General features: G+C 38.6%; 1 protein-coding gene across 1 annotated transcript; it reads right to left on the minus strand.

Annotated features, from left to right (window-relative positions):
* On the minus strand, window positions 1–27,348 carry peli3 (pellino E3 ubiquitin protein ligase family member 3). The gene is made up of 7 exons (XM_081391527.1): window positions 27,019–27,348; window positions 17,633–17,826; window positions 14,461–14,590; window positions 10,800–10,901; window positions 9,109–9,330; window positions 2,475–2,663; window positions 1–785 (listed from the first exon to the last, which is right to left on the minus strand). Exons 2-7 carry the CDS (start codon window positions 17,803–17,805, stop codon window positions 168–170), a joined length of 1,434 nt encoding a protein of 477 aa, XP_081247653.1. The 5' UTR covers window positions 17,806–17,826; window positions 27,019–27,348; the 3' UTR covers window positions 1–167.
* Between the last annotated feature and the right edge of the window lie 548 nt (window positions 27,349–27,896).

Here is a 27,896-nt window from a genome sequence, read left to right on the forward strand (position 1 = left end):
TTCACCTTTTATTTCATCACTTTTATTTACACATTCTCCATCGCATAACAAAGTATATTCCCTTTTTGTCATCCTTGCCTTTTTCACAAGCTCTTCCTTTTGTGTCCATCCTCCACAGTCCAAACTCTCAGTTTCTGTAATTCAGTCTCAACATCTCACCGTCCCTCTCAGTCGACGGGCCCTTGGAAGATGAGTTTGATGTGGCCTTGCTCCCCGGTCAGCCACGTTCCACAGAAAGGACAAGCAGCGTGGAAGGCATGCGTTCCGTGCGGCAGTGGGATCTGACTCCAGCCTTGCACCGTCTTTTCCGAGCACACGTGACCGCAGGGGCAGAAAGCGTGTGTCGGGGGCCCTGCGTCCAGGTACAGGCCCCCTTCGCACCCGAGCCAGAGGGGCACGTAGGGACCAACCCCTCTGCACATGGGACACTCGCGGTCTCCGGTCGTAGCCGGAGCCGTGCCTCCACCTCCGGTTAATGCCACCGCAGAGGATCCCGCTTTCTCCTTGCGAAACCCCCAGTTGTGGTATCCGTGCACGTGTCCGCAGTTCATATAGACCCAGGGCTGTTTCTTGTCGATGGTGGCGCGCTGTGCCAGGCTGGGGAAGGCGAGCGTGTTGAAGCCCACGGGGCACTGGGGACGGGCTGCGTTTAGTTCCTGACGTAGAGACTCCAGCTGTTTGAGGGTCGGGGTGTGACGAAGACCGCTAGGGGTCCGCCATAGCAGAGTGGCCCCGCAGAGATCGATGAGAGAACCATCCTGCAGCATGTTTGACTCGTTCTCTACCTGTGAGGTAAAGACACACACAAATATGCACTCAGGACATGCTTTGTGTAACACAGGAAAAAAGTCATTCAGGTTTGGAATGATGTAAAGTTGATGACAGAATGCACATATTTGGGTGAACTGACATTTTAAGCCTGAAACTGGCACCTAATGTGCCATAATATCCAACTCATTGATCATTTGTGCCATTTAACAGATGATAGAGCCATGTTACTTCAGACACTAAGCTTTTTAAAGTCAAATATAAATTCAACTGAAATAAAAAATTGTATGTGACAGCTCGTAATAAAACAAGAATCAACATTGTCTTGGATTTTCGGAGATGGTGAGAACTGGGATTTATTGTGAAGGGTCATTTCATTATGGTTGTTGTAGCGCTGTGCTGGAATTAATTTATTTAAGGAAGTACCGTGTCTATTAATGGGTAAAGCTACAGTAACGTCTTCAGCTAGTCAGCTTAAGATCCTTTCCATCGACGTCTCTGAAGTCTAGTACTGAATGTTTTATGATCAGTAGAATAACTATATTCAACCACACAGTCTCACAGAGCCGAAGCACAACCAAAACAATGTTCTTCTGCAAAATGCATGCAGTTTTGTTTTTTAACCACTAGGGGACCGAAAGTTACATAGTGCACCTTTAATGTCAAACATGTTTGATTTATGTAAACTTAAAGATACACTATGAAATATTTTTGGTTTAATTTTTGTTAGAAATTAATTGATCTTTGCTCAACTCTGTTCTTGCCTTATTCAGAGTTGTCATGTTCGATTTGGTGTTAAATTGTAGTCTTACGTCCTTGAGTGTAGTTAAAGAAACTTTAGTTCTGTTAAAGAAAAACAGTTCTGCTTACTTAGACATACAGAAATCATAGAAACTGAGAATAAAACACTAATTGAATTCCTGAGTCTGATGTAGCAAACAGGATGCTGAAGTGCAATTCAAATGTGTATGTGAGAAACTAGAATTAAAATGACGACTAACTTTTAAATGTAGAAAAGCAAACTTTGTCAAGAATTCCCTTTCTTGGCCTCTTTAACCTTGGATTAAGCAACGTTTAAAAAGCCTTCAGGTTTGAAAGTTTATAGGCCATAGATAGATACCTAAGGTTTATACACACCACTGTTCAAAAGTTTGGGGTCAATACTTTTTTTTACGGTTTTTGTACGTCTCTACTGCTCACCAAGGCTGCACTTATTTGATCAAAATACAGTAAAAACAGCAATATTGTGAAATATAAATTTATACAATTTATTTACAATTACCGGTACAATGGTTTCTATTTTAATATATCTTAAAATGTAATTTACATCATTACTCCAGTCTTCAGTGTCACATGATCCTTCAGAAATCACTCTAATATGATGATTTGCTGCTCGAGAAATATTTCTTATTATTATCAATGTTGAAAACCATTGCGCTGCTTCATATATTTGTGGATTTTCAGGATTCTTTAATTAACACAAAGTTCAAAAGAACAGCATTTATTTGATATAGAATTTTACAAAAGTCACTTTTGATCAATTTAATGAATCCTTGCTGAATAAAAGTATTAATTCCTTTCAAAAGAAATCTTACTGACCCCAAACTTTTGAACGGTAGTTTATGTGTGAACCACAGATGTTCCGCAGTGTACCTTTTAAACATTTTTACTGCCGATTGATTACTGATATTGAAGCAAATTCTCACCAGTTTTCCCCTCTGCTGGGCGGACCGTGTCTCTCGAAGGGCGAACACGTTCCCACACACGGAGATTTCCCTCCACACCCCTGGAGCGGGCTCAGATACGAACTCCCCTGCCGGGTGCATTACCAGCACCCCATTGGTTGTTAGTCCATCCATCAAACCATCTGAGGTCCGCCATTTAGCAGCTCGCTCCTGGAAATCAAGCACATCAAGAGGATTTCACTAATCTCTAAAGTATCAAGATGAACTCAAAACGTGTCGTGGCTTATTGTCAGATTAATAACGGTTCTGTTTGTATTATAAGTCGTGTGTTATATAATAAATCACTGATTAACCAAGCTTAGAGGGTTGTAATGCACAGACAGACACTGTAGGCTTTCCGTTTATAGCTACTGGCTATTACACAACACACCTACTACTTGGAGCTGCATTATAAAGTGGGAGTCTGAAATATTTATACCCGACTGGAATACAGTATCCATTCTTTCTCACTCGTTCTCTTTCCACCTCCGCAGAACAGCAGTGGGCAGAGAGCCTGTCAAGGACATTTGTATGAGGCCGAAGCCGCGTGTTGATATGTCATGCATCACTGCCGTCAACTGGACCATTACCGTCCTCGAGGTGTCCGTGTATTTTTCAGAGTAAAAGCGAAGCGTAGATCTTCACTATTGAATTGGCTACCGTCAAGGTCAAAGGAAATATTAAGGTCACAATTTGAAAAGGAATGAAAGCATACAAATACTAATGGATTAAAGCAAGATATGCAAGATATTCTTACTTCCTACAACCTTGTGTCATTTTTTTGTCATATGATGAAAGTCAGTGGGGTTAAGTGTTATCTTGGACCCCATTGACTTTAATTGTACGGGCAACATTCTTCAAAATATCGTTTCGTGTTCTGCAGAAGTCATACAGATTTGGAACGACATGAGGATGATTAGGTAATGGAAGAATTAAAATTTTTGTGTGAACTGTCGCTTTGAGTCATACACACTTGCTGATCGTTTAATCAAGCGCATTAAATGTGAGTAGCGATGTGACCTGGTGGGAAATGAGTCATTTTTATCTTAAGCATCTCAGTCTGTGACAGCGGGAAGTGTAAACCTCCATAATGTGCCTGCTGTTTGTAATGAATGATATGTCTCTTCAGAATTCAGCACTTTTTTTTTGTATCCGCATGTTCTAGTGTTTCAATGCCTGGTGGTTGTGAGCATAGATACGTATATGTAGATTCCACATTCGACCGCTCCAGACACGTCGGCACATCGTCACAACGTGTCGTGACTAACAAGTAAGAATCAATGATGGCACAATATTGGGCAGCTTCTGGTCGTGAAACAGCCGTGATTTAAATTCCCAAGTTCCCTTTCACAGGTTTGTGTTTTTATATGTATTATCTCTGTATTACAGGTTTTTATGCTATGGTAATTTTTTTTATAGATAATCATACATTGATTCAATTTGCTGATCGAATCAATTTGCTCTCGAATGTTCATCGACTGGCTTTGACTGTTCCAATATGGCGGATGGCTTGCATAGAGAGGCCCATAGAAACATCCGCTAATGACTTAAAATGTCACAAGATTTCTCGCGATTAGGATAAGCCACCGCTTTGTTTACATTACGCCTTTACTGTTGTTGTTTTGCTTTTTATAGAGATAAAAAACATTTAATTCAGTTGGATAATGGTCGCTTCATTCCCATCCAGCTCATCCAGCACGAGCTGCAGAGTCGTACGTAGCGCAGCAGGAATCAAGAGTTCACTGATCACGTGATGAGAGTAAGTGACGGGATGACTGACAAGACCATGGCGGAGGATTCATTGCACAACAGAGCCTAAGCGTCTGACAAATGTCTCATTTTGTAGAATGCGCGCTCAGCACCGCCGCTCCCTATTCACAGAGTACCAAAATCTAATGCGAAAGTAAAACGTGAGCGCGCATTCAAACGCGATTTCAATTCCCCGAATTTTGAAATTAGCTCACCGATGCATGCAAATAACTCCCAATATGAAAGTTATCTTAGGCTGGGCTGCGTAGTTGTTAACATCACTTAGCTCTGTATCATGCTTGAAAAAACATTTGGTCTCTATTTTCACTTTGAATATTGAGAGAGTACTTAGATAGTGGTTGCACTTAATAAGACTAAGAAAAAACTGGTTGTTTTTATTTCTATGATCAATTTGTGGAGAGTTTTTCAGTTAGGAGGTCAAAAGTTGTAGAAGCTCATAAATCATGTAGAGTTGTAAGATCTGAAGAGAAGTCATACAGGAGAGAAGCCAGTCAGTTGAGTTTGTGGCAAAACGGTGCTTGAGTATTGTTGTCTTTTACCGCACATGACAATGCATACTTAGAAAGCAGAACTGAAATGACATTCATTACAAGATGATTAGTTCAAACATTTCAAATGCACCTGCAGAATATTTTTCATGTATTTAGTCATTGAGGATTTCTTAAAAATACTGTAAAGATCTCGTCTCGTTTCTCACACCACTAATGTATATATATATGGTTGCGAGGACATGAATGATGGATGGTTTTATCTGCTTTCACTGGTTGCTTCTCAATAAACAAGCGAAACCTTTATCTGCAAAGATTAAATCATAGCCCAAGCTACACTGAGAATGTTTACACTGATATTAATATCAGTCTGTGATGTAAATGCATCTATTAATGTTGTAAATATAGACCTACAGAATGTAATTAGCGGTGTTTGCTAAGGCAACAAACCTGCTTAAACAATCCCTTTGCACTAAGTAACCCATCAAACACTGTTTGAACTATGGACAGCAATGATACTCATGCTTGTAGAGGAGAGGTGTGCTATACTTTTCTAAGCAACAAGACTCTCAACCGACAGACAACTAGAAAAATGTATATTCACTATAGAAATTCCAATAACTTTTCAGGTCTTGGATTTTTTTTTTTTTGTTAAATTAATATTTTAACATATTTATTAACATTTTAATAAATAAATATTGTATTTTGATATTTCAGGTGGTTTCTTCTGACTGGAAACCACCTGTACAGGTAAAAACTCTTTACATTTTTCAGGAAAATTTTAAAATTTAGTTAAATTTTATTTATTTTATTTAACAATAAATCCACTTTTGATATTGTTACAAGTGATATATCAATTAAAAGGTTGTTGTACAAGATATCCATGATAAGATATCCAATAAAAAATAAAAAATAAACTGACATTTTTTCCTCATATTCTGTGAACTGAAGTGACTAAGGAAGTGTTCACACTTGTAATTCAGTTTCCTTGGTTCTTTTGGTCCGGACCAAAAAGAAACGCGGGAATTCATTCGGCACAACCGTGACAGTGCATTATGGGTATTCTGTAGCCGTTGAGTGTACATCGTTTGTACACTCGTAATTGCGGTGCATAATGGGATTCAATGAGTGCACACGATTAGGGCTGGGTATCGTTCAAAAAAATTTCGATACCAATACCGATACCGATACCTTGATTTCGATACCGGTTCCTGAACGATACTTTTTTCGATACCAATTTTATGAAATCCATTTTAACAAGATTACATAACACATTACCTCAGAAAAACTTTGGTTTTATTTTTTCAGTTTGACTCATGCTCCTTAGTCAGTGCACAAAGGAACAAAAAAAAGCACAAAGGAACAAAATATTCCTTATACATATACATAAGGAACAAAATATTTTTTTATAAAGAGCTCATGCTCACCAAAGCTGAATTTGTTAAAAAAAAAAATTTAAATCTTATTTGAATATATTTCAAAATGTAAATTTTTCCTGTGTTGTCAAAGCTGAATTTTCAAAATCATTACTTAAGTGTCACATGATCCTTCAGAAACATGAAAACAGTTTTTGGAAACTATGATACATTTTTTTCATGATTCTTTGATGAATAAAAATTTCAAAAGAACAGCATTTATTTGAAACAGAAATCTTTTGTAACATTACACGTTTTAAGGTCATTTTTGATCACTTTAATGCATCCTTACTAAAAAAAAATTCTGACCAACACATTTTTGAACGGCAGTGTAGGCCTACATAGGGCTGGGCGATAAAACGATAACGATATGTATCGCGATAGACACCTAATCAATATCAATAAAAAATGCGTTCGATAAAACGTTCGATAATTTTTTTTTTTTTTTCGTTGGAACCAACCAGCAAAGCAAGTTTGATTGCATGAACAAAGGCACTCACTCTCTAGTAACTAGATAAAACAGAAAAAGTCAGCTCGCCTGACTTAAAGTCTGACCGTAGTCAGACCAATGTCGTCTGCAGATTATGCAAGACCGTCGTCAGTTTCTCTGTTATTCGCGTGCTGATGCGTTCTAGCGTGTGCGTTTCTCAGCGCATACATGTGAAGCTCACATGCACTAAAAGCCTGTCTACCAGCGCCTGAATACTAAGTTATCTTTCGAGTCTTATTTTGCTAATACTGTTATATACACACAAGGTTTACATAAACTAGTCGGATATGTCTAAAGTAAAAGCAAACTTGAGAAAACTGAGAGAAAATCTGCTTGTCAAATGCGTGTATAATAGACGCGTCGCGCGCAGCTCTTAAAGAGACAGTAATAGTAAACACGCTGCCGCTTGTCCTTAAAGGGATAGTTCACCCAAAAATTATCTAATATTTTCTAATATTAATATTTTGAAGAATGTGGGTATCCAAACAGTAGCTGGTCCCCATTGACTTCCATAAAAATATACTATGGAAGTCACTGGGGTACATCAACTGTTGGTCATTCTTCCAAATAACTTTTATTTTCAACAGAAGAAAGAAACTTATTCGAGTTTAAAACAACGTGAGAGAGTAAATTATGAAAATTAGAATTTTTAGGAGAACTATCCCTTTAATGTTAATAAAACAACAAAATGTAAAGAGAAAATCACTCACTGCTCTTGACTAATAACTTTATTAATAGCTTTAATAAGTATCAATGTATAATTTATAGAAAATAGAAAGAAATAGATTTATAGAATTTATAGAAAGAAATCGTAATATTATATTTTTGCCATATCGCCCACCCCTTTATAAAGCATTTCTTACGTATTCTTTAATTTTGCACCTTAATGTTAAGAGATAATTGTTAAGTGTTCATTGTGATTTTAGACTTTTGAGTTTTCCATGGTCGTGTTGACATTTCTGCCTTTATAACTGATGGGATTATAATCAGAGGTAGGTTAAGTTTAAAATAAAAAAATCTTTAAATGTAATATATTTGTCTCCTGGACTGGTCCTTATTTTAAATATGTTATAAAAATTTCAATAATTATCGATATCGACCGATATGAAACACTTATATCGTGATACAGTTTTCAGCCATATCGCCCAGCCCTAGGCCTACATTCAGTAAATTGCAATATAAGCACTGTCAGAGTGATCAACAAGGTATCTCTTCATTTACCAGTCAAAGACGGAGCAACTTTCTGCTCTTATGTTTACTCCGTGCACTGTCAATGGCTTCATCATATCTGTCGCGGTACCGGTCTTTGCAGCAATTATTTTACCGCAAATACTGCATTGCGTGCTGTTGGCATCGAGCCTGGAGAAATGTAGCCACACTTTTGATCGACTTTTCCACATCTTTAGGGTATTGTGAGTGTGTGTGCTCGCGTCTCATTGAGTATGTGCGCGAGTTTGTGTGTGTGTGCTCGTGTCTCATATGAGAATGTGCGTGGACAGTTTGTGTGCGTGCGCGCCTCTCATATGAGTAGGCTATGTGCGCAGAGAGTTCCGTGCGTCTGGTGTGTGTAGAGTTTGCGTGTATGTGCGTGAGCGACTTTAGGCGTGTCGTTGTGCATTTCATATGTATTTGTTTGAGCACTGACGTTGACGAGTTAACCCCTTAGGTATCGAAATCTGGTACCGAAAAACAAGTCATTTTTCGATACTCGATAGTATCGAGGCAATTCGGTCGGTACCTAAAAAGTATCAAACTCGGTACCCAGCCCTACACACGATAATGTCCACTATGGCTTCGGACACCACTACAAATGGCTATCCTCTCAAATGTTTCCCTATTTAAGGGTATAGAGGGCGATTTCGGACACAGTCCATGTATGTTCGAGCATTCTGTCCCTTTTAAGGTCACATCTTGTGGCATCACATCCTGTTTTTGGTTCGTTTAGATGTCTTTGGTTCCGTGGGTCTCGACTCGGTCCGTTTGTTTGGTGCGCACCAAGGTTCGGATGGCAGCGTTCACACATTCAAATGAACCGCACTAAAAGAGCAATCGCCCCAGACAGAGTTTGTTTTAATCGAACCAAACCTGCCAAGTGTGAACGCACCCTAATTCTCATTGCCTATTAAAGGCATAGTTCCCCCAAAAAATTAAAATTCTGTCATCATTTACTCATCATTACCGAAGATGAAAGGAAGCCTTACGGGTTCGGAATGACATGATGGTGAGTAAATGATGACAGAATTTTCATTTTTGGGTGAACTATCCCTTTAAGGCAACACAAACATACTTCAACATGCAAAACAGTAGGAAAATAATGTGTTCTCTTCGTCTGTGTGACTTTCTTTGATATCAGTGTGAATTATCATATTGAGCTGAGTTGTCTTCTATACTTTGGCAAAGATTCTGCATTAGAAATCGTGGTTGTGACTCAGTAAGGCCGTGTTATGACTCACCCCAAGGAAGATGTTTTTGGAAGAGTCAAAGCCCGCTGCATATATTCGTGCTGTGTACGGAGCGCTGCGCTCACACATGATGCGGCAAGCGTAGCGGGAGATGGTGCTCTGGGCCGACTGTCCTCCCTCTCCGTTTGCTCCCCCCTGCCCTTGTCCTCCAGTGCCACTGCCTGCTGTGTCAGTCACCACGAAGTCTATCATGCTCTCTGTGGAACGGCCGATCTAAAGACACATTGACAAGAGTAAGTGAGATATAAAAGGATTCGTCTCATTATTTACTCAGCCTTATGTTGTTCCAAACCCATATGACTTTCTTTCCTTTGTGGAACACAAACAAACAGAAAATGTTTCATAATGTTCTGGTTTCTCTTTTCCGTGTAATTTAAATAACTACTTTTATGATGTGTTTTTGGTGCTTCTTTTTGAAGCTTGAAAGCATTCCCATTCACTGTAATTTCCAGGAAAATAACACGCACTAGGGATGCACAGTATATGCACTACCGTTCCAAGGATTTTTTGTTTTTAGATGTTATTTTTTGTTGCCATCACAGTAATAAATTACGTCTGAACATATTTAAATATACAATATTTCACAATATTACCATTTCTACTGTATTTTTTATCAAAATAATGCAGACTTGCTGAGTATCTTACTAATGCATGATTTAAATCAAAAGTTGTATCTGTTAATATTATTTAATGGACCTGAGCTAACATAAACTAACATTAACAAAGAATAATAAACACTGTGACAATTGTGTTGCTCATTGTTAGTTGGTTAGGGTGGAATTTCCAAATGGTTTTTCCATTTGGGTGGAAATACAGTGGACCTTTCTTTAGAGTTATTGCTATCAATTATATTAATGTGCATGCAAATTTCCTCCTATTTTTACACTTTTTGATTTCTGACACCTTAATGGTTACCTTTGGCTGTTGCCTTTGGCTTGCTCAGTTGGGGATATTTGGGGATATTTAATTTAATTAATCAATCAACAATACTATTGATCAGCATTACCAAACGTGGACGTTTTCCACTAGAAACAAACATTGACGTATTATTTTAATTTAATACTGTGAAGCTGCTTTGATACAATCTGTATTGTGAAAAGCGCTAAATATACTTGACTTAAATTGAATTAGTATTATTGCTAATTATTTAATAACAGTGTTAAACATAATCTTCAGCAAATTTCAAATGAACATCAATCTTTCATACAGTAAGGCTATAATGCCTTAATGAATATTGATGTTATTTTTTGGTCTTCATTTTTATTTATTTTTAAGAAAAAATTAAGAATTAAAATATTGCCTATTATTGTTCTTACTGTATCAGTCGTAACAAAATTACTGGTTTATTATTATCAGCCTGATTTTTTTTTATACTAATGCGTCACTAACCAGTACATTATTAAAAATAGCTTCTTTTCCGTGTCTCTAATAAAGGAAGAAAGAAAGTAATTCAGATTTGGAATGACGTGAGGGAGAATAAATGATGACAAAATGTTAATTTTTGGATGAACATTTGTTAAAAAAACAAAGACGTACGTCATTGAGGCCAAATATATAGGAAGGTAAAGACATTCACCACTAAGACAATATTAAATTAGTTTAAATGTATTTGTAGACATGAACTCAATAGTTAGATGTGAGCAGGCAGTTGATGTGAAATGAAAGAATCCTCTTTTGCTCACCTGAAACATGTCGGTGTTGGGGTCATGTGTATATTCCACTATAACAGAATGACTCCGGGACAGTGTGTAGGAGATGCTGTGTTGGCTTTTGTTGCTTAGGGCCTACACACACACACACACACACAAAAACAAACAACTCTTTGACTAATGGCCTTTGTTGCATTATGCATACTTTAACAAGGCAGAGGAACATAAGGTACTTTCAGGTTCCCAAACCTTATGCAATAGATTGGCAAAACACTCGGTTAGTTGCAATGTTATGCAATGACTCTTACAGAATTTAGTGGGTGGGTCAAGAGGACACTTATGCTGGAACAGATTTCACATCTTTTGGAAGCCATAAAAAAATCATAAAAAAAAAAAGGTTTTCTATGAGATTAAGTATTTTGTTCTATAAAGTGTTAGTATTAATACATTAAAGTGCCCCTATTATGCTTTTTTCCGGATATAACCTTTTATGCAGTGTGTAATATAGCTGTTTGTGAATGTGAAACGTCTGCAAAGTTTTAAATATCAAAGTATAAATGGAGTTATTGTCTTCTAAAACTGCCTGAAACGAGCCGTCAGTACTTCCAGTCTTCCTGTACGAACCTACGTAGATTTGTAACAGATTTGCATGGTCTTCATTGCCCCGTTTACAAAATCTACTTTGACCCTCAAACACTGAAGTTGTAGCTGATGAAGTCTGGAAGAGTGTGGTTCATGGAAGAGTGTGGTTCATGTTGTCAACATGTAGAGGAGACGCTGTTTTCTGCGCTGTGAAAGCAAATACTCTTTGCTTGAACTTCAAAAGGATGCGGACTTGGGTTCAAATTGAACTGGTAAATTTGATGCCATTGTTACTATTCGTATCCCTGTGCATCAAGTACTGAGGAAGCCTCTGAAGCTGAAATTCAGATATGCTAATAGGCGTTTCGTTTCCGACACACGCTGTAAGAGGTAGACCAATCACAACAGACTGAGCCATCTGACCAATCAGAGCAGAGTAGACCAATCACAACAGACGGGGCCGTCTGACCAATCAGAGCAGAGTAGACCAATCACAACAGACTGAGCCATCTGACCAATCAGAGCAGAGTAGACCAATCACAACAGACTGAGCCATCTGACCAATCAGAGCAGAGTAGACCAATCACAACAGACTGAGCCATCTGACCAATCAGAGCAGAGTAGACCAGTCACAACAGACGGGGCCGTCTGACCAATCAGAGCAGAGTAGACCAGTCACAACAGACGGGGCCGTCTGACCAATCAGAGCAGAGTAGACCAATCACAACAGACTGGGCCGTCTGACCAATCAGAGCAGAGTAGACCAATCACAACAGACGGGGCCGTCTGACCAATCAGAGCAGAGTAGACCAATCACAACAGACGGGGCCGTCTGACCAATAAGAGCAGAGTAGACCAATCACAACAGACTGGGCCGTCTGACCAATCAGAGCAGAGTAGACCAATCACAACAGACTGAGCCATCTGACCAATCAGAGCAGAGTAGACCAATCACAACAGACTGAGCCATCTGACCAATCAGAGCAGAGTAGACCAATCACAACAGACTGGGCCGTCTGACCAATCAGAGCAGAGTAGACCAATCACAACAGACGGGGCCGTCTGACCAATCAGAGCAGAGTAGACCAATCACAACAGACGGGGCCGTCTGACCAATAAGAGCAGAGTAGACCAATCACAACAGACTGGGCCGTCTGACCAATCAGAGCAGAGTAGACCAATCACAACAGACTGAGCCATCTGACCAATCAGAGCAGAGTAGACCAATCACATCACATTCAGCCCCGACAAAAAGTTGCAAAATGTTTTTTTAAATGGAAAAGATTGGTGTGTTGAACACCCTGTTCTGATGACACAAGAGTTGCAACTATGGCAGCTGAGAAGGCCATTCCTTGTATCTTTTTGAAGAATTTTTGGAGCCTGATGAAATCAGTATAAATACGTGTTTAATACTGCAAAATACACTCAATGTTACAGTCACTGCCCTTGCCGTCCAGTATAAAAGAACATCCCAATCGATTGAAGGGATTTGTGGAATCTGTGGTTCCTAATTATTGTGATCCAACATTTGCCTCGCATTTCAGGATGAAAAGACAAACATTTCAGGTGAAGGATAATCCATTTCTTACCTCCGAGACTGTGTTATGATCTTTGACCTTATTATTTTTATTGTGAGTATTATCATTATTACTGATCACTGTTGATATGCTATATTTTTACTATAAAACTCTTACGACAAACATGTCTTCTAAAATCTTCAATTGTTGCGTAAGCTGCAGCGGACACATTTGTAAATGACTTTACTTGGACCCATTGTGCGAGCTGTCTCTTTAATACCGCAAGGTTTATATACATGTTGCTGCTGATTGGGCTGACATTTTTGACACACCCACCAAACAAGAGAAAACGTATCTCAAACCCCGTTGCACACCGTTTCCAGGAAACATGTAGTTCAACCCAGAAACTGTAGCAGAACATTGGGCACCAGTTTGAGCTTGAACGTGCCCTGGGCCGTCAGACCAATCAGAGCAGAGTAGACCAATCTCAACAGACTGGAATGTCTGACCAATCAGAGCAGAGTAGACCAATCACAACAGACTGGGCCGTCTGACCAATCAGAGTAGAGTAGACCAATCACAACAGACTGGGCCGTCTGACCAATCAGAGCAGAGTAGACCAATCACAACAGACTGGGCCGTCTGACCAATCAGAACAGAGTAGACCAATCACAACAAACTGGGCCATCTGACCAATCAGAGCAGAGTAGAACAATCTCAACAGCCTGGGCTGTCTGACCAATCAGAGCAGAGTAGACCAATCACAACAGCCTGGGCCGTCTGACCAGTCAGAGCAGAGTAGCCAATCACAACAGACTGGGCCATCTGACCAATCAGAGCAGAGTAGACCAATCTCAACAGCCTGGGCCGTCTGACCAATCAGAGCAGAGTAGGCCAATCATAACAGACTGGGCCGTCTGACCAATCAGAGCAGAGTAGACCAATCACAACAGACTGGGCCGTCTGACCAATCAGAACAGAGTAGACCAATCACAACAGCCTGGGCCGTCTGACCAATCAGAGCAGAGTAGACCAATCACAACAGACTGGGCCATCTGACCAATCAGAGCAGAGTAGACCAATCTCAACAGCCTGGGCCGTCTGACCAATCAGAGCAGAGTAGGCCAATCATAACAGACTGGGCCGTCTGACCAATCAGAGCAGAGTAGACCAATCACAACAGACTGGGCCGTCTGACCAATCGGAACAGAGTAGACCAATCACAACAGCCTGGGCCGTCTGACCAATCAGAGCAGAGTAGACCAATCACAACAGACTGGGCCGTCTGACCAATCAGAGCAGAGTAGGCCAATCATAACAGACTGGGCCATCTGACCAATCAGAGAAGAGTAGGCTCTTGGAAATGAGGAGTTTAGAGAGACTGGATCCTTGATTGAATCATTTCGGATGCTGCAATGTATATTATGAGAAAATGAAAGTGTTTTTTGTCCTTGCATGTAAACCTATTGTAAGAGACCTTCAAAACAAAATTAGGAACGTCTAAAATAGCATAATAGGTGCACTTTAACTTTAAACACTTTTATATTTTTATAACAGGCATAGAAATAGCAAGGAATTTATGCAGAAGCTTTTACCTTGGACACCAGAGGTGTGGAGACATTGTGGATGACATCAGGTTTGACGCCGTTGGCTTTAGGCCGTTTGTAAAGGGCCAGCCGACTCCTCCTGCGGCCCTTGTCCCCGCTAGCAAGTGATCCATTATGCCTGCGGGTAGCAAAACCACAATAGTACAATCTAAGCTTTGCAAATGCTTTGAACAATAAAGAATGAGTTAATGAAAACACATTTGATGCTTAATTTAGAAGCAGCACCTCACCCGCTGTCTGATTTTGATAGAGCTGACAGATTGAGGACAGACTGTTGTCTTGGGGATGACAAAAAAAAAACTAGGCATGGGCGACTTGTTTTCACTTAAGAGCATTGGCGTGTACTTAAAAATAATTAAATGGCATTAATCTATCTCTCCGTCGATACTATGACAGGAGTCATGAGCCGTCCACAAAATGGCTGATGCAGGCCTTTGGGAGTCTGTCAATGAGGAGGCGAAGCCATCTTATAATTCATCTAGACAACGATCAATAGTCCAGACACTTAAATGAGCTCTCTATATCTCCTTTCATCTCACTGGGAGGCAGTGTTAATTTTTATAGTTTTTTTTTGTTTCAGCTGTAGTATCTTGTGATTAGGGATGCACGATATATTGGCCACCATATTGGTATCGGCTGATATATGTTCATTTTTAACGTTACCGTTATCGGCCCGGTAAGAACATTTGGCCGATATATTAAAGCCGATAAATAATGGATTATTTCCTTCAGCTGAGACACTTTAGATGCGCACTGTTCACCATGATGGTTTTGAATTGCTTGAAACATGATTGAAATCACTTCAAAAAGGAAAATAAGGTTAAGTGCAGCGCAAGTCTGTCATATAGGCTACATAAAATTATAATGAGAACATTATAATTGTGTGCTTGAGTCATCAAGATTTTTTTTTTTTTTTTAATCAGGCTCTCAAAAATTATAAAAAAATTGGATTTAGATTTATCGCCAATATATGGGTTATCGGCTTTCAAATACAAAGAGTTATCGGCCAAAATTTTCATATCGGTTTATCCCAATTTGTGATGATATTGTCCTTTAAATTTAGCAAATTTTTTGTCTATTCTACCCTTACTGAAATATAATATGTAGGGCCAGATTAACTAACAGCTTGCACCAGCGCAAACCCTCTTTTGCCGTTAAAAAAACTACTGTCAGGATTTACTAAAGACACCAGTGAAAAATTTACGCTGAAAAGGCATGGACAGTGTTATTTTTGCGGCTGACCTTATTGCATATGCATTTGTAGGAGTTTCCCTTTCAGATGTCAAATTTATGGGAGGAGAGTATTTAAATTAATCACTCAAGGTGATTTACTAAGGTTTGCACAAGTCAATATACTGGTATTTGTGCCATTATTTACCAACCAAAAAAGCATTGTCTTAAACCAGACGCTAATTTCCATTGGTCATTACGGAAATGATCCGGCTGCGTCTGTGTTGTTTAATTTGCGCGTCGTCAGTAGATCACGTGCAGAACTTTCCACTCCTGTCAGCGCTTTTCTGGAACTGCGTTCTCACGCTAATTTGCCCAAGGCTGAGTTTCCCAAAAGCAAAATGTATTCCTGTGAGGCAAAGCTGATCATTACTCCAGTCTTCAGTGTCACATGATCCTTCAGAAATCATTCTAATATGATGATTTGCTGCTCAAGAAACATTTCTTATTATTATCACAGTCTGTCAACAAACATTTTTGTCAAATTTTGTCAACACAAACACCACTATGTGCTTTCTCTGTCCCACTTCTAGTGGCTCAAGGGTTAAAGCTTCTTCCCCTTCCTGGCACTGAAAACATTTACTGCTCTGCTCTGCTCCATGGCTGTGTGATTTGAATGACATCTTTGTTGGCAGTCAAATGAAGTGTTTTGCATCCGCAGCTGAAATCTAAAGATAAGGCAGGAAAACCGGCTGCAGGTACACCAGGGGAACCAATTGGCCCGGATGACGTGGCGTTCATTCATCCGTGAGAAAAGATGTTAATTGAAGTCATATTTATTTGAGGGTAATTTTACCCTTGAACTCCCACTGAACTCCTGCATTCAGCAAAACGCTGGCTGAGTGGAGGAGCTGTAATTTAGATAAATGGATTTCAGGAATCTGAGACAGTGTCGTACAGTTCTAACTCGTGTGGGTACAGTTAAACCTGAAGGATGTTGCTGATGTCAACGGTTTCGTTTAATCAGAATTAAATGTTCAGACACAATTCATTAAATACTTAATCTGCAACATCTCTTTGGAATAATTTTTCAAAATGATTTCCTTTTATTTGCAACAATGCATATTCTGGACTCAACAAACTGTGTTGTGTAATATGAATCATTTTCATGAATTACCATTTGAATGCACTTTCAATGTAAATCTAAGGCAAGAGAGTACAGAGAGTTGTAAAGCACAAATGTCATGTTTTTTTTATGCAACGAATGAATATTATAAATTGAAAAATATATATATTTTTATACAACAAAATGTATGTGTTTTAGGTGATTTAACTTCATCGCCAACTTTTCCGTTATCCTTCAGCATATCATCAAAGTTACAGGGTTTACCAACTTTACATGATCATGATGTAATAATCGATATAACTTACAAGGTTAGTAGTCAATTCTATGTTAAACATGCACAATGTTGTTTAGGTGTCGTGGCTCTACTGGTTGTATGTGCATTTTAATATTTATTTATTATTAGACTTTACTTCCTTCCTTACTGTATAGGCTACTACAATGTTTGCTTAAAAAAACGACAAGTCGAAACGAGCTGAAATTATTTTCTGTGGTAAATGACATCATGTCTGTATGACTTACTTGTGAAGATGCTTCGCTACATTGGACCCATTTACTTTGAGCAGCAAATCATCATATTAGAATGATTTCTGAGGGATCATGTGACACAGAAGACTGGAGTAATGCTGAAAATTCAGCTTTGCATCACAGGAATAAATTACATTTTATATTCAAATAGAAAACAGTTATTTTAAATTGTACTAATATTTCATAATGTTACTTTTTTTAATCAAATAAATGCAGCCTAGGTGAGCCTATATTTCTTATATACATAGATAGATACAGATATATAGATAGCTTAACCTTCATTTCATCCTTTTAATATTACTATAAATGCCTCAGGGGTTGCTGTGGACTTTGTCTTACCCCAGTACTATCAGCTCCCCGTACTTGATGGGCTCCTTGTCCTCAGGGCAGAGAGCATCATGGGACTGAGATCCTGATCCCAGAGGAGGAGACGGCTGGTTCTTGTTGCATGATGGGCGCAGCTCCAGGGATGGAGGAGGGCAAAGAGCTTCGGAGCTCCCTTCCAAAACCATATCCACAAGAACGACTCGCAGCTATGAGAGACGGCGAAGGGAAGAATGCGAGACTGAGATTATTGTTCACATTTGCTTGTTTTCTCACAGTGAAATGACAACTTTATCTAATAAGCGCAATAGGGAGAGGAAATGGAAAAACGGTATGATTATTATCTGCTTCCCAACCCTTCCCCCACACCAGTTACTTCACCTGTAACAAACAATAACAAGCGTATCATGGATCAGCTGTTATGTATTTATGTAACGGCTGATCCTGTGAGAATAGCCTGAGATAGTGTGGCTGTCTCTGCAGTGTTTTGAAGTCAACAAGCAGCCAACCATCAATTGACAACCTGTCGGGAACAGGAGATTTAACCAATCCCAGGAGAGTAACAACCTCTCTGCAAACACACAGTCAAGTGCTCCAGTGCAAATGACTTTATTGTTGTTTTTCATACAGACTTGGAAACACAGTCATAGCAGTGGCATTTCAATGGTTCGATACTGACTGTTAGACAAATCGGTGTGGTCATTACTTTAAGTGCCGTCCATTGTTTGTTTGTCAGTTTGCATAATGCCCATTAGGGGTCAAATTACTCACGGTTAAGTTATCATCACAGTTTTAGGGTCACGGTTTCAGTACGTGCTATGTTCAAGGAAAAAGACTACTGTCAAATAAAAATAAAGAAAACATTCTCGGTCTCGTATCTCTCCGACGGCGAGTTGACACACAAACCCGCCTCTCCTCACTCACTCTTTTCATTTGCTCAGGATGAATATTTTTGCTTTTACAGGGCTTGAATTTCATTATTTTTAAAATTACAGGCATAATTTTACTTTTTCCCGCAGACTTTGTGCTCATACCCAAAGTGTGCGCACATAAAGCCCCCTTTCAGTACTAAATTGATTTGCATATTGTGCTTAAACAGTCAAATACACACAAAATAATGTCAAAATGCTAGTCTTGGCCAGTATTCACGTAAACACAGCCAGTTATGTTTTAAGAGAACGTAAACAGTTGAGAAAGAAAACGCATTCACGTAACAGTATAATGTATTTGTGCATCAGTTTAATCAGCCTAATATGCCTGCTGCCAAATTATGATATAATATTACAAATACCAACATGACAGTTTTCCCCATGGTATCGATATCCAGCGCGACACTTCACTTAACGATCAAAAAGCGTGAGGTAAGATGTAGCTAAACTAAACAATTAATATTTGACAGCTGTTTTATGACTGAAATGTTAAACCAACAGAAATAATCAGGGATGCAAACTAATTAACATTTGTCTAATTTCGCCATTTTGAATTGAAAAAAATATAACTTCCATGATGCAATATAATTCGTAACTGTCAATGTGATGAGATGAAACATTAACAAAGTCATTTTTATCATATTAAGCATAATATTACTTATGAATGTTTTGTGAATAAATAAACTACCTAGCGATTTTCTAGCTTTCCTGGTAGCCTTCAGTAAATTCGCTTGTCTAAGGGGCTGTTTACACGACACCGTTTTCAACTAAAAAGGTACAAATTGTATGCGTTTTGGCCATTCGTTTTTACGACAACAGCGTTTTGGATGCCTGAAAACGCAAACTTTTGAAAACGGGGATGACGTCATACACATGTGTGTTACATGTTCAGTCTATAGTGTTATATCGTCATCTAATGGCCTGGCGGCAGAATACAGGGTTTTTAGTCGTTTTCGTGGATCCGTGTGAATGGGGATCGTTTTGAGAATGGTGTCGTCTGTACGTGGAAAACTCAAAGGAAAAACTTCTCCATTTTAAGCATATAGTTATCGTGTAAACGTACCCAGAGAAAATGATTCATAAAAACATAAATATCAGTTGAACTTGACCCTGTTGAGGATAAGGATAAGGATAGATCTAAAGATCTAACTTCTATTACTTTGTCTGGAAAATTTCCACACTGTAGTACTAAATAAAACAAAAAACAAAATGCAATTTTATGTTCACACTTATTTTTTTAATTATAAGCATCTTGCAGTGCAGTCTGTTTTAACTGTATGTATAATGTTTAACTAAATTAACACTATAAAACAATTATGTAAAACCTTTGCAGTGCAAAAACAGCATATCATTTACAGCAACTGGTTATAAGTCCATTTCCTTCCTCCAGGCTCCCTAATGCAGCAAATGAATCTGAACCGAGTGCAAACCTCGCCTTCACAGGAATCACACTGGTTTAGAGATGACGGACAGCACAGATGAGCCAATCTCTGCCCTATTATGGCACTGCATGACTGTGGGTGTGCAATGGTGAGAGGTGGACTGGAGGATGAGGGGGCGAGCAAGGAGAGGGAGGGAAATCGAGAGAGGACAAAAATAGAAATAGCATGGTGGTGCAGGTGATGAAGGGGAGAGGAGCGGGGATGGAGAAGGGTATGTAGAGGTGTACTACATATATAGTGCTTACAAAACAGCAGATTGTAGATAACAGAAGATTACTAGAGATGAACAAGCACTGTTACGAAGAGATTGCGTGTGAGTGTGTGTGTGCTTAGGTTTGGCAGGGTGATAGATTGCCTGTTCTGTGCCACGCAATTTCTAATCAGCCCACACCCTGGGGGAGGAAAGGGGGAACGAGAGAGATATAGGAAAGAAGATCAACAGGAATGCAGGTGAAGACACACCATTATGGAAAGAGATCTTTCCAGACACAACAACTAGCGTATAGTGCATGGCGGTAATAAAATGACAAGCACCGTCTCTGAGCTCTTACTGTTCTCTAGACATTACTGAGCCGCTTGTTAATAATTCATTTACTTCTAGTGCCTTTATTAATTTTAAGTCTTACTGTATCATCTCCCATCACCTTCTCCCCTTATTCCCACAATCCTCTGCAGCGGGGTGAGCGAGTGCGGTGTGTGAGACCGTGTGTATGAGTGTGAGCGGGGTAGACAGAGAGCGAGTCTGCCTCATCCATCTATATCAGGAGCCAGATGAAGTGGGCTCTAAATATACACGCACAAGGAAATGATCTCACGAATAACTTATGAGGCTTACTCGAGTCCAGACTTGCCAAACTCAATTCTTCAAAATCTATATCTGCTTTTCAGCAGATCATTAGCTATTTCGCAGCTTTGTTGGAGCGGCGTTTTTTTTGTGGAATACACATCTTGAATTCTTGTTGGGCTGCAAAAATTCCTGTCTGCATCATTGTTCTGTCTGCAAACAATAGTATTTCTGTTATGCTTTTACACATTTGAGATTCTGTTGTAAAGTGAATTTGTATAGGTAGAAGAATGTTTTATCTGGAGGAGTCAGTTTGAAGTGATGGCATCTCATAAATCCAATGATATACGATGATATATGTGTCTACAATGGTCTTTTATTGTTTATGATTGCACGCTCTCTGGAGTACTTGCTTCTGATTGGTCAATTGCACCAATTTATGGTCAAATATATTTGTATAACAAGCAATTTTCCACAGGTTTGAAATCTTTCAGTGGTCTCTTTGTTCTAACACATATAAAAGTAATATTGTTTGTTTAATTGTAGTAAAAAGTAGTAAAACGTGGAAACCTACAATTGTTGCTACTTCTACCTGATCTAACCCTTTAGTTTTATTGGTGTAATCTAATTTATTTAGGTGGTTTAGTGATGCTAAATAATATTTTTGACTTAAATAAAATCTTCAAATTTAGATGTTCCCACATAAGTATGTACAATCAGTATGTCATTATTGCAAAATAAATTCAAGATGGTACGTCCCGCTTACCCGGTTTTATTTTGTAATAATGACTCGCTGTATGTTAACCTTTACTTGAGGTTTATAGTACGACACTCTAAAAAATGCTGGGTTGTTTCAACCCATGGTTGAGTCAAATATGGACAAATCCAAATGTTGGTTTAAATTTTTGCATTACACTTTTAAACCCAACAATTGGGTTTGTCCATATTTGACCCAACCATGGGTTCAAACAACCCAGTAAGCCTGTTATATTGTACATTTATATACACTACCATTCAAAGGTCTTGGGTCAGTATGATTTTTGAAGTATGATTTTTAAATGTTTTTGAAATAAGGGGGCATTTACACGACACCTATTTCAACTAAACACTTTTTATGTGTTTTGGCCGTTCATTTACACGACAATGGCATCTTGGTTGCCTGACACCGCAAACGAAAACGGGATTCAGAGAGCAAGTTGTTGAAAAACATATCGTTCATCTCCATGTATAAACATGAATTTGGGAAAGAGATGACGTCATGCACATTACGTTTTCAGTCTATAGTCGCGGAGTGTTTCAGCGAACACAGCGTTTCTATTTGTTTTCGAAAATCCGTGTGAACTGAGGTCGTTTTGACAACGTTAATAATAAATGAGCATTAGAGACTTAGGGTACATTTACACGACTACGATGTACTAAAAACTTTGCGTTTTTTACTTTCACAGAGTGAAAAAGTTTTTAGTACATCGTCGTGTAAATCTACCCTAAGTCTCTAATGCTCATTTATTATATAAAAAATATAGTGAAACTATAATATTATGAATTATTATTACAATTTAGAAGACATGTATGTATGTATGTATATATATATATAAACATTATTCCTATTATGACAAAGCTGAATTTTCAGCATCATTACTCCCGTCTTCAGTGTCACATGATCCTTCAGATATCAAATGGCAATTGTCAGATTTAGTTTAGTTCTCGGTTTCTGTTCTTGTGTATAGCTAGTTCCTATGTTCTTTGTTCCCTTGGTTTCCTCTGCTATATTTTGTTTCTCACAAGTCACTTCTCCTAATGTGTGTGCACTAAATTGGATGGGTTAAATGCAGAGGACAAATCCCTCACCTTCCCAATGCACTTAAGCCTGTGTTTTCAGTTCAGTTTTGTCAGTTCTTGTCTTTGCGTGTTGTAAAGCTGTTGTTTATTTATTAGCTGTTGATTTTCTTCTTTGTTTCGTTGTATTTAGATGCAAATCTCCTCTCCCTTGCCTGACTACCCATAACACTAATTTGTTGCTCAATTAACATTTCGTATTGTTGCCAATGTTGAAAACAGTTGTGCTGCTTAAAGAGCCCCTATAATGCTAATTTAAAGGTTTCTAATTTTGTTTTGGAGATCTCCTATAACAGGTTTACATGCATTTTTCAATTCATTTTCTCATAATATACATTGCACATCACCACATTTTTTAAAGATTCTCAAACGACTCGTCTGAAGATTCAGTCTCTCTAAATCCCTCCTTTTCCACAAGCTACTCTGCTCCGATTGGTCAGACGGCCAAGTCTGTTGTGATTGGTCTACTGCTTACAGCGTGTGTCGGAAACGAAACGCCCACTACATCACTGAACTTCAGCTCCGGAGACTTTCTAAATCCTCAGCGATTGTACACACTGTAAAGACAGTAATGATGGCATCGATCCGAGCGCGAGTCCGATGATGAAACATTGGAAGAGCTATTTATTCAACCCGAACCTCAATCGCAAGGACGACTCGAGCAGGACGTTTCTCAGTGATACACTACTCAGTATGAGGTACATTATGAGATATTGCAGCTGTCATTCCTCACCATCAGTAATTCCTCACTAACAAGTGTATGTCCATCAACAAACCGATGTGTATATTTCTAATTTATTGCGCTGCACATGTGGGAACTGCATCAATAACCGTGCATACGTTAGCCCAGCACTAACGTGATTGACTGATGTAACATTAAAGTTTGTAAAACAAATCTTGCTCCATCCTTTATCATAACTCATAGTAACAACAACGGACAATCTGCATTAATAGACAGTTTTAGGTAACAGTGGCCCACAGCTGCTTAGCAGAAGTGTTCAGTAAGACCGTAATAACGTGAGTTAGCCGGTTAGCTGGAGACCATCACAATATAAAACACAAAACTACGTGTTTTAAACACCCGGTAGAAATTATATACATCAATAATTGATCATACTTGATACAGGTTGCTGGGATTCTGAGGAGCAAGTTGGTCCAAATAAAGTGGGTAATGTCCCATCTTTAATGGATTAGCATTTTGTAAATCCCATTTAGATTGTTAAAATCGTCATAAGATTAAAGAGCTGTTGTATCACTGTCGTAATTTTAACCACTGACTCTTCACATCCTTATCCTTTATAATGCTTTACAAAGAGAATTTGCTTTTGGAGAGCAGAAAACAGCATCTACTCGACATGTACACAACACGAACCAGCTACAGTGTTTGAGGTCGAGTCAAAGTAGATGTTGTTCACGAGCAGCCAATGAAGGCCAATGGTGAGCATTATGCAAATGCGTTACGTAAGTAAGTTACGAAAGAAAGACTGGAATTACCGATGAAAAACCGATTACTCGTTTCGGCAATTCCGAATCGATTCTTTATTTTGTGAAACAATAACTTTGCAGACCTTTTGCTTTACATTCACAAACAGCTATCTTACACATTGCATGAAATGTAATAGCTGAATACGCATATGGGCACTTTAATATTTTTGTGGAAACCATAACTGCTCGAAACTGATAGTGTATGTTTTAATTTTAATATTTGTGTCTTGTGACGTTCGCTCTCTTGTACTGCGCAATGCATTTTCCAAGATAAACAAATCAGACAAAAACGCTGTGTATTTCCTATCTTTGAGTGCATTTCTTGTAAATCATTAGGCTAAATAATTATATGCAATACTGTGGTGATGATGGAAATCTCTTGTATGCACAGTACACTATGTTCTATATTAGCACAATGTTGTCTTTTGCGTTGTCTTTTAGCAGAATAACACCATTTATTTGTTCTGATGAGCTGAATAGACTGCAGTCTGCACCATTACGACAGTGGTGCATATTGCATAATTAATGCGAAAACACCATCTATAACAGTGTTGCTCACTATACAATATAATGTCATTATCTCAGCAGCAGCTTGTTGAATGGATGTCATGGCTGTTCTGGTGTGTGTGTGTGTGTGTGTGTGTGTGTGTGTGTGTGTGTGCGACTCATGATGGAGTGAGTGTCCTACAGTGCTGTCTGACCCCGCTGCTCCTGTCTGGACGAGCGGTTGAAAGAGCTGCAGCCACCGAAGGGAGGGAACGAGAGAAAGAGCGAGAACACGTTGACATCGTCTCCCCGTTAGAGGTATCGTGATTTTGAAACATGATAGTGACCTTCAGAGCAGGGACCTCCGCAGAAGCTCTGTCATTTACACCCTTCCTGTTCTAACAGCACATCAGCATTCACAGGTGCATGTCAGCAAAACCGTATATGGGTCACCTATGTGACATTGCAAAGACGTTAGTTTATGATTCAAATGAATAATAATGAAGCTTTTTTCAACAATTCCAAACCATTTCAAGGGGCATTACTATAAACAATCACTACAGATGAATGAAAAGGAATATTTTACAAATGTGTCAGCTTCAAACATTATAGTTCTGATTATACTATTAAAAAAGCATTACTGTAGTGCACACTAAACAGACATGTAATAACTATCCCACACCTCAACAAGACAAGCAAACTTCGTTGCACTTTCCCAACCTCAAAACATCACTTTCTAAACATCCATACAAAGAGTCTGGGGGATTGATGGGGATTTTAAGACATTAAGATTTAAAAATGATGTTCTATTCGGTTAAATGAGCACTCATCCCTCTCAAACTAATGATAATTGAGAAATGTCTCCTCTCAGACATGGTTCACAATGGGAAAAACAAAATCGTTTTCTTAATCATCATGTTCGTCTCGTTTTCCTTAAAACAGAACAGATCTACTTGACATTCAAAATAACAAGATATTGTGTCTAGATTTCACTGAAAACTCATTGTCCTTTTCTAGTAAATGTGCAGTATATTGTTTGCTGGAAATCTAAATTATTATTAAGACTTATTTTTGGTGTTGCATGTGGCTACTCCCCATCCATAAACATCAAAGAATGAAGGAGACATCTAAATCAGCATCTTTTTAAATTAATGTTCAATATGTTGTGTCAGACAATAAGTAAATGGGAAAGGTTTATGAGATCAGATTGCTTAGTCACCAGAAAAGCATGTATTTTGATCTGAACATGAACAAATTACTGTAGCTTACCTGAAGGTTTATGAGACAAACATTTTGTTTATTATTTGAAAAATTCATTTACGATGTGCTTATCAGAATGTCTAGCTATTTACTGCTTTTTCTATTGTTTTATCGGTCATTCAAAGTTGTAAACAATAGCAAACCTAGCCCAGCAATTTATTAACTAAAATTAACAAAACCATCCAATGCATTAATTATAACAATGATTTAAAAAAATGCACAACAGTGTGGTTAAGTTACATCACAGAATGTTGAGTGAACATTAAAAAATTAAGAATGTATTTTTTTTATTATTATTGTTATAATTAATGAATGGAATGGTTTGTTAATTTTAGTTAAATAATTGCTATGCTATCTTGCTTACAACTTCTTTGAATGACAAACAAAACAATAGAACAGCAATAGTGAGACATCAGAAACTATAAGCAGGATTATGTAATTGCATTGCTCGTATTCTGCTCATTTCCTCGAGACAGCATGACCCGTGGACCAGCCCGTGCTCTCACACGACAGATTGCAGCGGATTGCGTCGCTGAATCCAAAGATTCAAATTCTAAAAAACGAATTATAGTTCGATGTCTGATTCGAATTTCACGACGTAGCCTAATCATAGGCCTACTGATTCACCCCGGGAAACACACACGCACGCGAGACGTTTAGCCTACTATATATGAAATGTGAAGGTCTGGCAATACTTTTTAAATAATGATTAATTTATAAGGTGTCACCTTGATGTAAGTGTCACACTTGCATTACTCTCGTTTAAATTTTTAATCCGTGGGTAAAGAATGTTTTAAAAAATGATTACTAGACCTATTTGTTATTCATCAGAATCATCACTGCAATTGTATCCCACTAGAATTGAGATGCTCTTATTTATACTGAGCCATTTCACAGCTGCCTATATGAGGCCTGGGAAGTACACAAGGGATTCCGCAAAAAATAAATAAAAAAATACATTATTGATTTATAAATAGTATAATTTAATTATAATTAGTATAATTTAAATAAAACACTTTAAATAAAAATAATTACATTCATTCTTTTTTTTTGCTTAGAAATAAAATAATAACATGGACACTGAAATAACGAGAAGACTGTTTAAGTGATCAAATAAAAAGAGGAAAATATTTGGTGCCAGACCGCCAGAAAAAGGGGAAAAACTATCCGAGTACGCACCTGATGATGTTCTAGACCCCTGCCTTGAATATCCTTGGCTTGTCAATCCCCGTGTGGCCGTAAAACTGGGCGTCGGGCTGTTAATTCATCACTCGCGGTGTTAAACTGGATGGCACGCGCATCACGTCGTGTGGTTTGCATTGCCACACTCCGTTGTCATCAGTTACACGGAAACCAGCGCGGATCTTAATCCAGGAGAAGAGTGTTTTCAGTCTAGTCCAGACACTCCGTTGTCACGCCCATCTCATCTCTTCCTCGCAGTTCTCTCTTTCGGTAAAGAAATCCGAGGAAGGGTTTTGCCCTCGCCCACATCATGCGCCTCGGTGCCACGACACGCTTAAGCCCCGCCTCCGGAAGCGAATCAACAAATCCTAATACGGAAGGAGGCTTATTAATATTCATGAGCAGAACCTTCGCCATTGGACTGTTAAAGCGCTACGTCAGCAGAGGCTAATACATATTCGAAAATCAAGCTTCGCTATTAGAAGATTACTCAGCGTAATTAATATTCATGAGTTAAGCGTAGGCTTCGTGATTTCACCTCAGGGTGGCGTTCGTGGGGTTGGCACCACAGCACTGCTGTTAATACGCGCTCAGTGACGCTGATCTGACAGCTCGTGGAATCCTCCGCATTCTCCACATTTAGGGATACACCTGTGGAACTGTCCTTTACACCTGTAATAATACATGCAGTGACTGTGCTGTGTCACTCACCTCTTAATTAAGACGACAATCTGCTATTTGATGAATATGTTATTCGAGAATGCTACATAACTATAACTTTCAATGTTGTATATCAAATAATAATGTCATCTCTGTACGGTTTGCAAGCATAATATATATATATATATATATATATATATATATATATATATATA

Source organism: Scardinius erythrophthalmus (assembly GCF_964197995.2).
Source record: "Scardinius erythrophthalmus genome assembly, chromosome: 2".
Classification (NCBI taxonomy): Eukaryota; Metazoa; Chordata; class Actinopteri; order Cypriniformes; family Leuciscidae; genus Scardinius; species Scardinius erythrophthalmus.

What these genes read in the sequence shown, in the direction of transcription:
- peli3 (XM_081391527.1), bottom strand. Translation starts at nt 17,805, where the DNA reads ATGGTTTTGGAAGGGAGCTCCGAAGCTCTTTGCCCTCCTCCATCCCTG. An exon ending in GGGGAGCTGATAGTACTGGG is followed by an intron (nt 14,591 to 17,632) that starts GTAAGACAAAGT and finishes TGCTACCCGCAG; the next exon opens with GCATAATGGATCACTTGCTA. An exon ending in CCAACACCGACATGTTTCAG is followed by an intron (nt 9,331 to 10,799) that starts GTGAGCAAAAGA and finishes ATGTGTCTTTAG; the next exon opens with ATCGGCCGTTCCACAGAGAG.